Here is a 17,129-nt window from a genome sequence, read left to right as displayed (position 1 = left end):
TTGTGGAGCTCCCGCCTCCGCGGGGAGCACGGCCTCCCCCACCCCGGCTCCATCTGCGGGTGCAGCAGCTGGTCCGTCTCCCCCAGCCTCAGGTTTACACACCGCCCCTCTCCCTCTCTCTCCGCCCCAGGAATTGGTGCGCCTACATCGTGAACAAGAATGTGAGCTGCTCTGTGCAGGAGGGAAGTGAGAGTTTTATCCAGGCTCAGTACAACTGCCCCTGGAACCAGATGCCCTGCCCGTCCGCGCTGGTGTGAGTGCAGCGGAAAAGTTTCCGCGCGAGCGGGGCCGGGGCCGCAGGGTAGGGAAGAAGCATGTGTTGCCCTGAGCGAGCGTTGTTGATGCGCACGACCTGCTCGTGATCACCAGGGCACAGGAGGGAATGAACAAAGCCCCTACCCTCACCTGTCTCTCTCCCTCTCTCTCTCTCCCTCTCTCTCTCCTCTCTCCTCTCTCCTCTCTCTCTCCTCTTCTCTCTCTCTCCAATTTTATTACTAACATAAGGCAGCTGGACCTAATTAGATCCATATTGTGAGTTCTGGGGCATACAGAAATGTCAGCATGTATACTGCTAAAAATGCTTCTATGTAGGATTAGCGGGGTGTCCGAAAACAGATGAGTTTTGTCAGATGTCCCTGTAAAACTGACCTCATCCGGGGCTGTAAATCTCTGAAGTCCCAGGAACAACTTGCTTAAAAGTGTGTTGTCGTTGCTTGTTTGTTTTTTTCCAAGTTAGATTGGGGGATTGGCTAAGAGGTTGTCATGAGAGCATAGTTTTTAAAGACAAGAGGAGGAATTAATCATCTTTTTGCTTAGAAAGATTTCACCAGCTTAAAAAAACACACACACAAAGAGGAAGCAATGCGATAGAGTGAAGATTCCGTTAAATACAGCGCAATCATTCAGTGCTCAGGGCACGTCTTCGTGTTTTGTGTAAGCCCGATATCCGCGGATGAGCCCATGTGAATACACGGCTGTTGGGGAACACATCTGATGCCTGAAATTAATTGTTTTCCCCTAAGAATAGGTTGTTTGTATTAGAGCACAGTTGTCATTGCAGCAAAGAATAATAGCCAGTAGGCGGATTTGTCGTTGGCAAAGCAAAGGGAAGGCCTGAAACTTGTCCTCCGGAAAACCTCCTTCCAGAGGCATGAACCTTCAGGCAAGTGAGGTGCAGTGGTCCCTAAGTCACGCCCCCTCCCCCCCCCCAGCCCCCAGGGGCGGCTATGGGAACTGCTGACAGAAAAGGAATAATTCCTCTGGGTCACCAACCACCTAGAAGAGATCCCACCTTCGATGACACAGAGAAACAGGCCGAAGGGGAATCGCTGGCTGCCGCGTTGAGCTGGGCAGATTGTCAGGGGCGCAGTGCAGTTGCTCTGTCTGCATCTGTAGTCGGTAAGATACAAACCCACAGTCTATGGTTAGCAGTCAGTGAATTCAGAACCACAGAAGATTTTAACATTGTGGTAGAGACCTGTAAATAGTCAATACAGTTTGAATTGACTTCTATAAAATTAGATTTGTTCATCAGGAACATTTCATTTGTCTTACACAAGAATAGAATTTTGTGGCTCGTTATAACTTTAATTTTTACTTGTAACAAGTCAGAAATAAACACATTTTTCATTTGGGGAGGTAATACTTTTAGGTTTTTTTTAAGTTTCTGAAATTATTTTAGTGCTTGGGAAATCAAGCGGCGCTTTAATTGCTGTATTTCACCAAAACCAGTGAAACAAATTCTCTGTCTTCAGTGGGGAGTGAATCACCTCCAGACCAGCAGGTGAGAGAAAGGCAGGTGGGAAGGATATCCAAGGGGAGCATAAAAATTGCGATTTTACGAAACAAGACCAAAATCAGTGACCTCGGTATTTTTATTCTATAATAACCGTGTAAATGAGTCAAATGTGCTGGTAAGTACTGCATTAAAAATGAAATTTAAAAAATAAAAACACTGTTTTAGCCAGTCAAGCTGAAAATCTTGACGTTAACTTAAGCGTCTAACTCAGTCCTGTTCTTTTTCTTTCTGTGTCTTTAGAGACAGGAAAGGACCGGTTTACCTTATTTTTCAACTATGAAATGTTTTCTAAATGTTGAGGATTAGTAGATAAATGAAGACAAAAGGAGAAACATTTTTTAACATTAAACGAGAAAGAATGGCTGTTTGACATAGCATTTTCTAGGTCTGCTGATGAGGAACTTCTCTCAGCTCCAGGCTCTGTTAAGTGAGGTCTTCATCGCCGGGGCCTTAGACCTGAGGCTTGGGGAGGGGAGGTTCGTACGGACGCTTTCCAGGCGGTGTGAGAAGCACAGGTGTGCTTGTTTATTTGCCCTTCACAGGTGTTGCGTTTTTTACAAACGACGGGCCAGGCCTTCCACCCGCAGAAAGATCGCATCTCGCTGATTGCAGTGCTCGCTTTGTGCGGTGGTCTGGACCCGAACCCACTCTCTCCAAGGTTTGCCGGGACAGGACTGGAGGTTGGCTGAGATCTGGAGCTAGAAGTGCATTTAGCATCTGGTAACGCTTGAGCGCTGGGAGTGGCAGGTGTGAGCCAGCGAGGCCTGCATCCAGTTGGAGCGGACCTGGGGTGTCAGGGGCTGTGGTGGGAGAGGAGGAAGAGGGGCCAGGCAGGGGGAGAGAGCAAAGTCAAGCTTTTGGAGGAGGGAACTACATCTTAGAGCCCTCAGGACGAGAGGCCGAGGTGTTGGCAGCAGAAGATGGGCTTATGCAGGGAGAGGCAGTTTCAGGGGTGCAGGGTTGCGGCTCCTGTGCGATTAAGGGGGACACGAGGAGACCCAGTTACCCAAGAATCAGATGTTTCAAAGGCTTCGGTGGAGAAAGGGAGCTGATAGCAGCCAAGCAGGTGGAGAATTAAAGAGAGGGAACTCTGCAGGCTCAGGAGAGAAGCGAGGAAGCCGGAGGGAGAGGCTGAATAACGCTCCAAACGGAGGTGGGGCCAGGGGAGGAGACAGGGGTGTGATGGGGAGAGGAGAACGCCTGTGCCTGACCGGTCACCGGGCGCTAAGGCCCCACGGGCATTTCCAGAAAGCGTAGACAGTGCTCCGTCTGCACGTAGGAAGGGCCTTAGACTCGAGATTGCACATTGCGTGTGGGGTGTGTGACCCCAGGAGCAGAGAGGGTTTTTATGTGACATGAGGGCATTTTGAGCAGTTCCTTTTCTGAAGCTGTGAAGGCCCTTCGAGTGGCAGGTGCTGTGGCAGGACTTTGCCTCCTCCACATCAGTTTAATTCTTGCGACAACCCTTCAAGATGGACACCATGGTCTCCATTTTACCAACGAGGAAACAGGACATGTTCCCTGACTGGCCTGTGGTCACATGATGGTAAGAGACTGAGCTGCTGGCCTTGGGGCCGGCCTCTGTCCCTGGGATGGAGAGTGCATTTGCTTGTTCTAGTGTGTGCCTCAGTAGATCGCACAGTACTCAGCTACACAGTGCCCCCATAACAGGGACTGAGCACTGTTTGGAAGGCTTAGTGCAGTTTCGCAGGCCTGCATCGTTGTAACATGATGAGCCCCTTTATCTGCATTGCCTTCAATCCTCACCAAAATCCCTGTGATGGGCTGGTATCCCCATTTTGCAGGCGGGCATGTAGTTGGGAGGTAGCAGAGCCTGGCTTCAGATCGAGGTCTGTTATTTCCAAGCTGGAGGCTCTTCCCACTGCACACCCGGTAGCCCCTTGCTGTCTAAACCCACACCCTGGGATGAGCTCCCCAAGGATGTGTGTGTGTGAGCCCAGCGCTGTGACGATGGGAGGGAGGAGGTAAGGGCCGGAGGCTTCTCAGAGCCCCTCGCTGGAGGCGGGGGTCCTGTTTGGGTGTCCCAGCGGTAGAAACAGCGCTACCTTTCTTCTCCTTCTTGGACTGGGCACTGTTTCCTTTCATGCATCATTCATGCCTCCTGGCAGGAATTCCAGATAGTTGCATAACCTCCCACTCGGCCTGCGGTGGTCCAGCCGAGTGATGTTAGTCCTGGGACGTGGGGGCGTCCTGTGAGCGGAGCAGCTGCCTGCTGGAGTCTTGCCGTTGGCGCTGAGGATCCCAGGTGCGAGGCAGGTTATTCCCTGCACCGCGTCCCTTCCAGCTCAGGGCTGAGGCCTGCCTGTCAGGCGGCAGTTTCCTGCTCTCTGACACCACAAACTGACTAGGGCTTATCAGCCTCCACCCCCCCGCCCCCGCCCGCGTCTTGGGTGTGTGGCATCTTGGTGAAATGTTTCCTATTAGCTCTCTAAAAAAAATCTCACCAGTCGGGGAGGGATCCGGATGGGGCCAACGGAAGGGCCCTGTGCTGCTCTGATAACACAGACTGAGGATTTGCGCATGTGCAGGAGGTGTGGGTTCTAAATGCTGAGTTTCCAGAACTTCTGTAATCCGCTGGTTCCAATGGGAGCAGATGGTCATTCAGCTGGAAGAAAAGTTGCCTGTTAAGGAATAATCTCAGCCAGGAAAAGCTTTTTTTAAAAAAAAAAAACCCAAAAACTAAACTAAGAACACTTAAGACTAAGGGGAAGCATAAGGGCTTACATCTCCTAGAGATAATTCTGCGTTTTCTGCATCTCCAGGGACAATTCCACACGAGCCTCTTGTGTGTATGGCTTTGGGAGGTATTTTTCCTTTGGCTGTTAAACAGCGTGGGGTCCAGGGAAACGTGAATGGATGGAGGCGACATTAGGGAGCGTGGAAGGACCCCAGACCCCAGGGCCTGGCGCTGCGGCTGCTGTGGTGCCCTCGCACTTTCCATCCCCATCTGCCGTTGGGGTTGTATCGTGTGAGCTTCCCTAGACCCCTCAGACCTTCCTTTCGGCTTCTTTGACCTCTTCCCTCCCTCGGCTCCCAGTAGATAAGACGAGAGCCCTTCAGCGCTTTCAGAGGCTTCCGTGTGCGTTTTCCTTTTCTCAGCACACACTCGGTCAGGGGAGTGGATAGGGCCGAGACGGAGGTCTTGGGAACAGAACTTTCATGCTTATGGGCTACATTCCCTACCTTATCTTGGGGAGAATTAATGGGATTCAAGTAGGTCATGGCCTTAAGGAAAAATTTGCCTTTTTTTTTTTCATGAAGGCTTTACTTGTAATTTATTGATTTTTCAAAAGAGAAAAGAGCGAACAACAAAACAACAGACCCCATGTCCTCCAGGCAGCATGGGGCCCAATGCCAGTGGTAGGCCTGTCTTAAATAGAATAGAGCTTGACATGTTGAAAGATACATTTTGGAAAAATTTGTTTTTTGTTAAGCCCCGTTGTGGTCCCATGAACTAGTCTTCCTCCCTTGATCTAGTCTACCACGTTGGCACTTGGTAAATGAATTACAATTGCGAGGTGAGCAGGAAAGTGGATGTGAGTGGGGACAGGCCTCCCCTGAGGCCGTCCCCCAGGGCTGGCTGGCGTGGCCAACATGTCTGTAGAGGAGGTGAAAGTCTTGCCTTCAGGCCTGAGCTCTCCCACCACCCTGCTGTGTGACTGCAGGCAAGCCCCTCGCCCTCTCTGAGGCACTGTGTCCTCATCGCTGCGTTTCGGGGAGGCGCCATAGCGGATGGAACTGTGCAGAAGCGCCTGTCACGCTCATGTGCGGCGCTCAGCAGGGCTGTCTAGTGACTGTGCCTGTTCCCGTTGCTTGTTGAAGTGTTGTTGCCGCTCAGGTGGCCTTGTCTTTCAGGGCTTTGCCTTTGAAGCTCCTGCTTCCTGACCTGGCAGAGGACGGGAGGGCTAAAGAATGAACTCCATTTGGTGAGCTAAGATCATCACGAAATGGAAATGACTGAAATCGACTTTTTAAAAATATATATATTTTTATTGATATCAGAGAGGAAGGAAGAGGGAGGTAGAAATATCAATGATGAGGGAGAATCACTGATCAGCTGCCTCCTGCAGCTCCCCCCTCCCCCCCACTGGGGATCGAGCCCGCAATCCAGGCATGTGCCCTTGACCGGAATCGAGCCCAGGACCCTTCAGTCCACAGGCCAACGCTCTATCCGCTGAGCCAGACCAGCCAGGGCTGAAATCGGCTTTTAAACATGAAGTTAAACTTGCAGAGACTGCTGTGGACGCAGAGCCAGAGAAGCGTTTCTCCAGGGAGTAACAGGTGGTTCCAGCCGCATGGGCGTTGCTGGCTGGGGGTGGGGGTGGGGAGTGAGGGTACGGGCTGTGGGAAGCCAGCCAGCAGGTGAGCTGCGTGTTCCCAGGTGCCCCCAGGGGGTGAGCTCTGCCCATCCCCGGCCACTAACACGCACGCCACTTTCATGCTTTACCTTCGGAACAAATCCTCTTCCTTGCGTTGGTCGCGTGCAGATGGTGCTGATGTCACTGAGTGTGGATGGTGTGGTAGGCGCTGCGCAGGACGGTCAGTGTCCTACATGCTGCTTCTTAGAAGCCAAAATTGACAGATTGGGCCAGTGTTCAGATTACTCCCAGACTGCCACCCAGCTGTTTTGGTTTATTATTGGGGACAAGTCTGTTTTACTGCTACCGTCCTTCATGAAGCAGTCTCTGCACCCAAGAGCAGCAGCGAACCGCTGGATGAAATGGGGCGGGTGTGGCTGCCCCTTGCGGAGACTGATTTTCCCGGCAGGGTCAGGACAGGAGCACAGGAGTTTCCGCCGTCGTAGGAGTTCACGTTGGAGGAAAAATAATGAACTGATTACAGGCAGACTCACAGTCAATGCCCTTCTTGCCTTCCTGTTTTAAAGTGGTGATGGATGTTGAAAATAGTGGGCAGGGCTCAAACCAACCCAATTCCCGGGCTGAAAATGCTGTAGAAGCAAACGTTCCCGGGTGCGTGAGGGCCCAGCTGGCCCTTTTTTTCCACCTACAAAAATATTAGATGGTTAAGGAAGACGCCTAAAAGTTATTCTTTGCAGCGTTGGCCTTTCAGGACAGTGCATTTGCTTAAAACAAAATTTGGTTAAGAGACAGATGGTTTAGGTGGAGGCCTCTCAGCATGGTCATTTCGATGAAAGGCAATCTGCTCTGAGGATTCTCAGTGTTTCCCTCACTTTTCCCGTCTTTAGATCTAGTTGTGATTATACAGTATCCGCCGAGTGCAGAGGTGTAATCCGTGGTCTCTTTCAGAGACTCGCTCATAATCCACTGTAAGACAGGGTTCTAGAAATTTCCCTCTGGCTTCAAGTTTCCAACATCTCAGTGGGGAGGTTCTTGAAGGATTGTGGCCTAAGGGCCTAAGTTTTTCAAAAGTGAAGGTGAAAGTGCCACTTGTTTCCGGCTGAGGCTTCCCCTCAGATCTTGGAAACATGGCCCAAAAGCTGTGGCAGTGATTGCAACAGAACTCAGGGAGGGGCGAGTTTCACATTCCAGCCCTCAATCCAGTCTTTTCACTACTAAAACGTTCCTCTGGCTCGGTCCATTTCAAGCCAAAACGCTCTCAATCTGCTGGTGGAATCCATGACCTTGGGCGGGGAGGTAGCGTGGAGCCCCTCTGAGTATCTGGAATGTTCCAGAATCTCCAGTCTGGCCTGCTGTCGGGACAGTGCTCAGATCTGATTCGTGTGTCAGGGGCCCAGGCTGCAGAGCTGTCAGCTGCTTGAGGCTGGAACAGCCCTTTCAGGACCATAGCCCAGGTCCGGGCCAGCTTGGTCGTCCTGATACACGATGTGCCTTTCCCCGTCCCAACTTGTTGCATCATCTGGCTGCGCTGGAGATCTTTGGGATCATCGTGTGGATCATTTAAAAAACAACTAGGAAGTTGTAACGCTGATTCCCCGCTCACCGACGGTGCGGGGGGGGGGGGGGGGGGAAACCCTTTGAATTAATGGGGGGGGGGGGGGGGGGGGGGGGCAGAAATACCTTTAAGGGCTTATTCCGTGAATCCAATGGCAAGGCCTCCCCTGCACTCCCGCCGGGAGGGTCGCTGGGAAATAATCCCGGTGAGCAGACCCTCCGATTTCCAAAATGCTGATTTACGTCGTCGATGCTTTGTGTTGTTTCACAGGAAACGGCAATTTGAAGGTGGTTATGAACATTTCTGTCCTGAATGTCTTTCTTTAATCATTGATCCATACCTTTAAAAGTGCAGAAATAACTACAAGCGTCAGTTCCCAATAGACAAAGCAGTTGGTTGTGTGCCTGAAGAGTAATCCGATTCATTAAAAAAACACCCACACACTTCAGTTAAATCCTCATTCTGAAACTCTGAAAAAGACTCAGTGATGCTGTTTCTGGTTTCCACTTAACAGAGATCTATTTTGGGTAGTTGGGACAAGACTTGCTAGTATTTTGCTTCCACAGTCCTGAAGAGATTTAAAAATAACCCCAATACAAAATAGTTGGTTTATTGAGATTAACTTAGATACACTGTATGTACTGTACATATTTAAAGTTGGATAACTTAATATTTGACCCATGAAATCAACACCACAATTGAGATGTTGAACATTTCCATCACCAGTTTCCCCATGCTCCTTGATAATCCTCCCTCCAGGTTCTCCCCACGTACCTTCCCCAGGCTGATGAGCGAGCTTTCCATCATTGTAGATGAGTTTGCAATTTCTGAAGTGTTATGTAGTGTTACACAGTGTGTACTGTTTTTATGTTAAGTTTTTTTTTTCACTAAGCATAATTGTTTTGAGGTACATCTTTTTTGTACTATGTATCAATAGTTGGTCACTTCTGATTGTTGACTAATATTCCTTTGTATGTGTACACCACAATTTCTATAGAGTAGTTGTGCTTCAACTGAGAACTGGTGAAAAAAGAATGTAGAAAGTAATTTATAATGACAATAAGGTTACTTCTCCGATATTTCTGAAGACCAATGAGGTGATAAATGCATAACAAATGCAGAACACTAGATAAAGCCATAATGGAGTAAAAAAAAAAACAACCTATATTTCACATTTATAGCCCTTGAAAATGTTGGATTAAGGCTACAAAATTAGTATAAGACACTATGAACTGGCAGACAGCACAATAGGGTTAAAGAAGACTTATTCTTTAAAGCAGTGGTTCTCAACCTTCTGGCCCTTTAAATACAGTTCCTCATATTGTGACCCAACCATAAAATTATTTTCGTCGCTACTTCATAACTAATGTTGCTACTGTTATGAATCGTCATGTAAATATCTGATATGCAGGATGGTCTTAGGCGACCCCTGTGAAAGGGTCGTTCGACCGCCAAAGGGGTCGCGACCCACAGGTTGAGAACCACTGCTTTAAAGACTGTTGGTTACTCAGTTTCATTAAATAAATTTGTGTGCAGGGCCCATGCCTAGCACAGGACTAGCGAGGGACCCGACCTCTCCCTTGCTCTCTGGAAGTTCACGTCCTTCAGGTGAAATGAGACATAAATGGGAAGCAGTAAAATTAAAGGTAGAGATGAGACTTGCAGTAAGAGAAGCACAAATAGCGGAGGATGCTCCGAGGTGGAAGACATTGCTTCCCGCCAGAAGGCACGTGAGAACTTGTTTGCGGCGGTGCCATCTTCGCAGGGCTTTGAAGGGTGGTTCTAGTGAACATACGCAGAGGGGAGCGGATGCCAGCATAAGCCAAGTGAGCACGTGAGCGAGGGCCTGGAGATGGGATGTGAAGGGACGTCCACGGTGACGAGTAAATCGAGGAGGTGGCACAGCTGGTTTCTTCCGTGGGCTGTGAGGGAAGGATCTGTCCCAGGCCTCTCTCCTCGGAGTGTAGATGTTATCTTCTCCCACATATTTTCAACTTAGCAGATCTCTGCTGGACCCCTCTTCACTCAGGGTCTGCACATTTGTCTTACTCCCCTCTAATTGTATAATTTAGTAACAAGTTTGTCCTTTATTCAAGGGAAAACCACCCATCAATGGGGGGGCGGGGGGGGGACGGACAGTGCTTCACAAGCAATGGAGCACTCTTCCTGAAGGATCTTGGGTACTCCTGACCTTCAACAAACAGAGGGCCCGATATTTCTCCAGCAAAATGGTTTTTTTCAGGAACAACAAACAGAGGGGCATTTGGGACATGTGGTGTGAAGGCAACCACCAGCAGGTCCAGAGAAACAAAGCGCAGGACACTCGTATGGACTTGGGAGGGGCTGTTGTAAACAAAGAGCTCATTGGAGGAAACGGAAAGCTGGAAGTATAGTGACTTTTCATTGGCTGAGTTATGGCAGGTCTCCCATGGACTGAGCTGTTACAGGGCAAGGACCGAGTTAGTAAAGTAGAATCACTGTCGGAGATGTAAGGCACATCTCTTCCTGTTGGGATCAATAGTGTGTTGAGTGACACATATGCAAGTGTCCTTTCTTCTAGGCTCTGGGCTCCACTTTTAAAATATATATATATTTCTATTGATTTCAGAGAGTAGGGGAAAGATAGAAACATCAGTGATCAGAGAGACTCATTGATTGGCTGCCTCCTGCAATCCCCGACCCCACTGGGGATCGAGCCCACAACCAGGGCATCAAGCCCACAACCTGGGCATATGCCCAACTGGGAATTGAACCATGACCTCCTGGTTCATAAGTCGACACTCAACCACTGAGCCACGTCAGTTGGGCGTGTGGATTCCATTTTAAATGAGGTTTCTGTTTATTAATTTTTCACAGCAAGAGTGAGTTTTATAGAATGTTAGAAGAGACAGCACTGAAGCAGGGCATGATTGGCTGTGGTTGAATAAAGATCAAGGAACAGAAACAGGTATACAGCCCAGAGTTGGCTTGGCATCTGGGGATTGGCTGGCTAGAGATACTGTGTGTCTGGTCAAGTTGAGCATTTACATGAACATGAAAGCTCAGTTTGCTAATGTGGCACCATCTGGGTCTAGAAATTTCTTTCACCACCTGCCCAAAAGCTTCCCTCTAACCTGGGGCAATGCCCAGGGCTTGCGGTCCCGTAGCCCTTACATACCTGGGTTCTGTGGTGATTCTTTTAAAACCACATGGGGTTGGCCAAGGTAGGGAACGCCATGCCCTCAATTCCTTAAGAAAGTTCCAGTTCCATGAGTCTGCGTGAGCAGTGAGGACTGTTCTGAAGATGGTGAGCCGCACAGATGGCTTTAAGGACGTCGCAGGTGTCACCAACCTTGAAAATCCATTGGCCACCCTACGTGTTCTTGGAGGAAGGTTCCTCTTCCTTGACCTACTGCTCCATTGCCAACTCCCATTTAAAGGCAAATAAGCAAAATTCTTCTTTTGATTTTGCTAACCAGCCCCCTCTCTCTACTTCTCCACACCTTAAGGCCTTGGGGGGGGGGGGGTGGTAGCATCTTTCAGAGAAAAGTAATGCCCCTCCTAAGCAGAGTGCAGGTGGGTGAAGTGTTGCCGCGTCGCTGTGCGAAGTGTGGATTTTAAAAACATGAAGTCATACTGATTAGCCTGGATAATGTGAGACATATGAACCCATGTTATAGCATTTTCATTCTTTCCCCCCCACTTTGGTCATAAATTACGAAAGAAATGCAAGTGTTCCTGTGTTTTCACTTCCCAGATTATTACTTTTTAAACTGAGAATGACTTGGCCCAAAGGAAGAAAATGTTTTTATATCTGCAGAGAAACTCATACTTTCTCAGGGTTTTCTCAGCTTCTAAGTGACTTCCCCCCAGTTACAGGTGTGGCCTGTGTAAGAGCTTCCCAGCACCCATAGTCTTTACCCGAAGGTGTGAAATAAATACCGAGGGGATGTCAGAGCCAGTTCCTTTTCAGTGTCAAGAAGCGATACTAAGAACAATGGATGTGTAGCTGCAAGTTGGAGAGTGGCTGGAGGATATGGAATTGAGGAAGGAGAGAAAGCAGGGAGTGGCTGAGGTACTTAGGGGGGGTGGGGGGATGGATGTTGCAAACCAAGTCAAGAGAAACACAGGAAAAAGGATTTCGAAATTATTGTGACTTTGCGGGATAATTTGAGAAAATAATTTTTCTGCTTGACAAAAAAGAGGAAAGAATCAAAATGGCTCTGAAAAGGTTTGGATCCCCAAAGCCCGGAAAGTCATGTTTGTGGTGAGCATCATGGGAAAGCTGAGGCCAGCCGCCGTTCCCATGGCCCGCACTGTGGGAACATGGCGTGTGAGCGCGGGGGAGTGATGAGGACAGCCTCTGGGATTCTGACTCCAGGAATAAGGGCACATGATATAAGTTAGAGAAATGGAAGAGTATAGCATTTATTTGGGGGAAATGGCCTGCAACAGCGATGGCCCTTCCCAAAAGCATTCTTCAGGAGAACTTAGTCCATCATTCATCTTGGATTATTCGCCCTCCAGAAAGCCTTCCGGTTAGCTGGGACCCTCCTCCCCGCTGTCACGGCATCGACTTGAGTTTTGTAACGTGTCTCCCAAAGTGAGGAAGTTAAATCTGAGAACGGGGCCTCATTGGAACTGATGCATAAGCTGTATTTCATGGTCCGGACACGCCCTGCACTTGCAGATGATGTCATCCTTAGCACTGCAAGTTTGTCCGAAGGCCCTGATTGCTCTTATAATAAATTTAACTCCTGCTACAGCCGAGTTGGACCGAGCCTTGCAGCTGAGCTACTGTGGTTTTCTGTAATCGCCTTTCTCCGGGACTGTTCTGTCCTTAGGGTGAAGGGGGGGGGGGTGATAAATTGTGGAAAATTCTGGAGGAAAGTTTCTACTTATTATGCTGCATGATCAGTAGAAGTGAAGAGAATTTCAGGTTGTGAAATCTAACTTGCTGCTCTAAGTAATTCATAAGGAAATGAATTCAAGAGGAAACAGAAAAATCAGCAGCTTACAACTGTGGTTTCTCCAGCAAACATCTCCTTTGTCCTGGGAAACAGTCTCCTCTGTGTACATTTTCGTTGTGAACACATGGCTTTGATGTAGGAGCTGTTGTTTTAGAAACGCGTACAAAGCTCTGTTGTAATCTGACTTCAATCGGGGCTCATCAGTCTGACTTTCAGATCCACTAGACACAGTCTGTATTTCAGAAATATATTTGCCCAAGCATTCTGGCTTTTAAAACTTTGGTGGATTTTCCTAGAAAGTCAAGAAAAAGATTTTACATTTTTTTATGTTGTTGGTTTCAGAGGTCTGGTTAAAGAGAAAAGATGAAAATTCTGATTTTTGTGTTCGGTTCCCCCACTTTATCTCTGGGGACCTTTTCAGGCCGTGGGAAGTGCGCGTTGGAGGGTCCTCGGCCAGCGTCGCCTCCTCGGATTGTGGCGCGGCCTCCGGTGCAGCCTGCGTGTCGGCAGGACACAGCAGATTCAAACGGCGAGTGTCCCTCTGCCGGTCAGAGCGGCTCTCCTTCCACGCGGTTCCGCAATCACTTCTAATGTCAAACGTCGTAGTCTCCACTGCCTGGCTGCACTTACTTTTGGCAAACAGCTACTTCAATTAGGAACTCATGGATTTATTTACTGATTGATAGAAAAACAAACAAAGAACAGGGGGGAACCTCTTGGTCACACTTTGTTCCTAGAAAATCAGTCCACTGTTCTGTCAATTCTAACTTGGACCGTGGAGACCAAACTTTGTCAAAGCGCATCACCATACGAAAAGGCAGGCAGTTTTGACAATGCTCCAATCGGGACGAACCTGGAGGATGGAGGGGATCGGGATATGCCTTCCCATATTGATGTTTTTGAGCTGAAAGCATTGAGAATCAGCAGACACAAAGACGAACTCTCGGTCCCCTCCTCTCTGACTCAGAAGCGGAGTGTACATTCCCCACCGCTCTTGCACCAGAATGAGGGCAGGAGCCTTGTCCCTGCAGGCAGAGCTGGCACTGACACAAATCTGCTTAAGCAAACCTCCTAAAACAGGCCTTATCTTCCATCAGTTTCCCCCGTACATTTCCGAGCCATCTTCCCACAATTTCTCATCCCTCGAAGCCCAAAGCCCCTTTCCCTTGCCCAACCGCTACTCTACACCTTACTGCCCTTTGTTAAGATGGTGTATGAGTCCAAGTTTAACCACGTCGTCTTTGGATTTTTCTCTTCGTTTCTGTGAAGCTGCTCTGCATGTAAAGTTAGTAACATCAGTAAAATCTGTGTGTCTTTTCTCTTGTTAGTCTGTCTTTTGTCAGTTTAATTCATAGGCCCCAGAACAAACCTAAGTGGGTAGAGGAAAAGTTTTTTTTTCCTTCCCTACAAGGACATTATGCTAAATAAAATAAGCCAGTCACCGAAAGAGAAAGACTACATGATTCTACTTGTATAAGGTGCTTGGAGAGGTCAGATGCATGGAGATGGAGAGTAGAGTGGTGGTTGCGGGGTTCGGGGGAGGGCTGGCGGGACTTGTGTTTAAGGGGTGCCGAGTGTTAGCTGGGATGATGATTGTTATGGAGATGGGTGGTGGTGACAGCTGCACAGCAATGTGAACGGACTTCATGCAGCGGCCCCTTACACATGGCTGTGGCACATGGAACGTGCTGTGTAGTTTACCACAATTTTAGAAAGTGGATTAGTTGCTGCTCTGTGGAAAACCTGGCGTAGCAGCTGAGTGCCAGTAACCAAGTCTGCCTGTGAGCATCCTGAGACGCGACGAAATGACTTCTCACCCTCGCGTGCTGCTTCCCCTTGTCCCGCGGGCGGGAGTCCTCCAGGCCCCGGGCTGCCTGGCCTTTCCCGTCCTCTCAGGCCCATCCGGGCGAGGCTGTGCAGAGCCACACACGCAGAGTGAGCCCAGAAGGGTTGGCTCCAGACTTCTGAGGGCAAGCCAGTGACTGGAAGAAGGAGAAGAGTTTACTAAAAAAAAAAAAAAAATCTGTTTTGGGGAGAAATCCCGGTCAAATGAGTGTCTGCAATGGGGCACTGGGCTTCCGATGTGTGCAGTGGTGGTGGTTGGTGTTAAAATAAAATTCAGGTAACTCCGAAGTGCAGGCCGAAGACTCCGGCCTTGTGGAGTAGCTGCCTAGATGTCCCTCTGGCAGGGATGTGTGGTTATTTTTCAGAGAAATGTTCTGCCAGCGATTCTAGGCGGTGGGAGGAGAAAGACAGCGGGTGGCTGTGAGATGGAAACCCGGAGATGAGCAGATAGGCGTGTGCCGTTGGTGTTCCCGTGGCAACCTTGAGACTCTCTAGGCTTATCCTGGCCGATGAAACTGTCTGCGACAATGGAGCTGTACCAGCCACTCGGGGCTGCTGACCACTCGAAATGTGGCTAGTGCAATCGAGGAACTCAATGTTTGATTTTAGTCCATTTAAAATAGTTTAAATGTAAATAGCCACACGTGGTTAATGGCTACTTATTGGCCAGCACAGTTCTAGGTTACCCGGTGTGTGATTCCAACCCAGTTCATCATGACCTGAGGCCCTGAAGCTTGGTTTGATTTTGGGAAGACTCAGGAATTCGTGTCTACTTAGGGTTATACCCAAGGATAATTCTGAAATTTTTAATTAGGACATTGGACTCCACAAAACCTTGTCAAAAGTAGACCTACTATTATTAATTAATTATTTGATTGATCAGTTATTAATTGATTAGTAATTGTTAATTGAGCACCTACTATAGGCCAGGCACTGTGATTTTAGTGGAGAACACCACCCCCAGGTATTCCTGCCCCAGTGGGGCTCGCGGCCTGCAAGAAAGACAGGCGCTGAGCAAGCAAATGCAAGTGAGGGTGGAAGCATGTTCGGGAAGAAGCCTCACCTCAAGCCCCTGGAAGGAGTTGTGGTGCTGAGGTCAAATGAAGGCACATTCCCTCACATTCTGTTCTAACAGGGACCCTTCCAGTCGTGTGGTCCCTGAACTCTGCTTCAACTCCTTCAGTTCTTTCCTTGCTACCTTCCTTCTCACTACCATTTCCTCGGGCTGGGCTGGTGCCTTTCACACGGAGGCTGAACTTATAAAGATGGTAAACCCTTGTTTCACTAAAGAAGAGTCCCAGAGGGAGAGGAGAGTGCGAGTGGGCATGGCTGAGGCAGGGGTCTGGGCAGGCTCAGGCCACAGTCCCCAGGGTCCCCCAGGACACTCCACAGCTGGGATTGGTGCCTCCCAAGGGACCGGCGATGGAGGGGGTAAGGCTGCAGTCTGGGTCAGCCCTCCAGCTCTCCCAGCACCTCCTGTGGGTGTTGGTCCCTCAGTTTGGTGGCCCAGCTGGGTGCAGTGGGTGAGCTGGTTCAGAAAGTATTCATTGAGCATCTCCGTGTGCTCACAGCCAGGGGCCCCTTGGGCTGCTTTCGCTCTAGTCACTTCCCTGCGGGTGGTCCAGCCCTGGCTGCCTCCAGGCAGAGGCGTTCCTGGGTCTGAGGCTGCTTCTCAACTCCGACTGCTGCGTTTGACAACCACTTAGGGAGGTTTTGAAAGGTACAGATTCCTGGGCGCCCCCTGCCCCCAAGCCAGTGAAGATGAGGATTCTGAGGGGTAAAGGCCCAGGCTTTTCTGTAAGGCTCCTTGGCCAGGATATTGTCTGCCATGCTCTGGGGGGCATGGAAATCCCATCCGTTCTTCCCATCCTCTGTGCAACCCCTCCCCGCCCCCGCCCCAGCAGGCTACTGTGGAGGTGGGAACCCGGTTTCTGTGGGGAAAATCCAGTGAGCCTGTGGAGCTGGACAGCCCTACCTCCTTCCCTCACCCCCCACCCTGAGCTCTGAGGGCCCGCTTGGGGTCCATGTGGTTGCGCACAGAGAAGGGGGAACGTGTGCTTTCCCACACTAGAGGTGGCTGCCTGATCATTTCCAGCTGTCACCCTGGGGGGTGAGGGGGGGCGCCTCCCCTGCTGGACCTGAAGCTGTCAGGGATGCCGTCACCTGAACTCCATCGCTGAAACCAGACCCCTGCCTGCCGGCCAGCGAGGGGAGGGTGGGAGCGGTGCCTGTGAGGGTGGAGGGGAAGGCGGGACTCCAGGGAGCTTTCTAAGTTACGAGCTGGTTCCAAAAGAATACCGCCTCCTCGGGGAAGAACGGCGTGTGGGGAAGCCAGACTTTCTCACCCGGCCCAGCAGCGAGGGTACGGTCCTGGGTGGGGTGCGAGGTCGGACCTCCTCCCAGGGCGTCGGAGCCTCTATCTGCGCAGCCTCATCCGAAGGGTTTAACGTGGGCTGTCATCTCCTGGCACATGAGCGAAACCCAAGAGCAGCCGCGTTCTCACATTCAATCTCAAATGCTCAGAGGAACCAAGTTTTTCTGAGGTTGCACATTTTTCCAGCATTATGCTGTCCTGGAGCGTGCAAAACAGTGAAGTGGAATTGTTTTCTAATATCATTTCTAGGGCCACACGGGGGTTTTTT

At 49.8% G+C, this 17,129-nt stretch overlaps 1 protein-coding gene across 1 annotated transcript in view; it reads left to right on the top strand.

The window, feature by feature from the left end:
* The window catches only part of EMILIN2 (elastin microfibril interfacer 2), a 43,266-nt gene that overhangs the window by 806 nt on the left and 25,331 nt on the right, over window positions 1-17,129 (top strand). Inside the window, exon 2 of the mRNA XM_006761935.2 lies at window positions 131-253. Within this exon, the coding sequence (XP_006761998.1) occupies window positions 131-253 (123 nt within the window). The remainder of the gene's footprint in view (window positions 1-130; window positions 254-17,129) is intronic.

The sequence above is a fragment of the Myotis davidii genome, unplaced genomic scaffold (genome assembly GCF_000327345.1).
Source record: "Myotis davidii unplaced genomic scaffold, ASM32734v1 scaffold96, whole genome shotgun sequence".
Taxonomy (NCBI): Eukaryota; Metazoa; Chordata; class Mammalia; order Chiroptera; family Vespertilionidae; genus Myotis; species Myotis davidii.
This window is presented reverse-complemented; position numbering and strand designations above follow the sequence as displayed.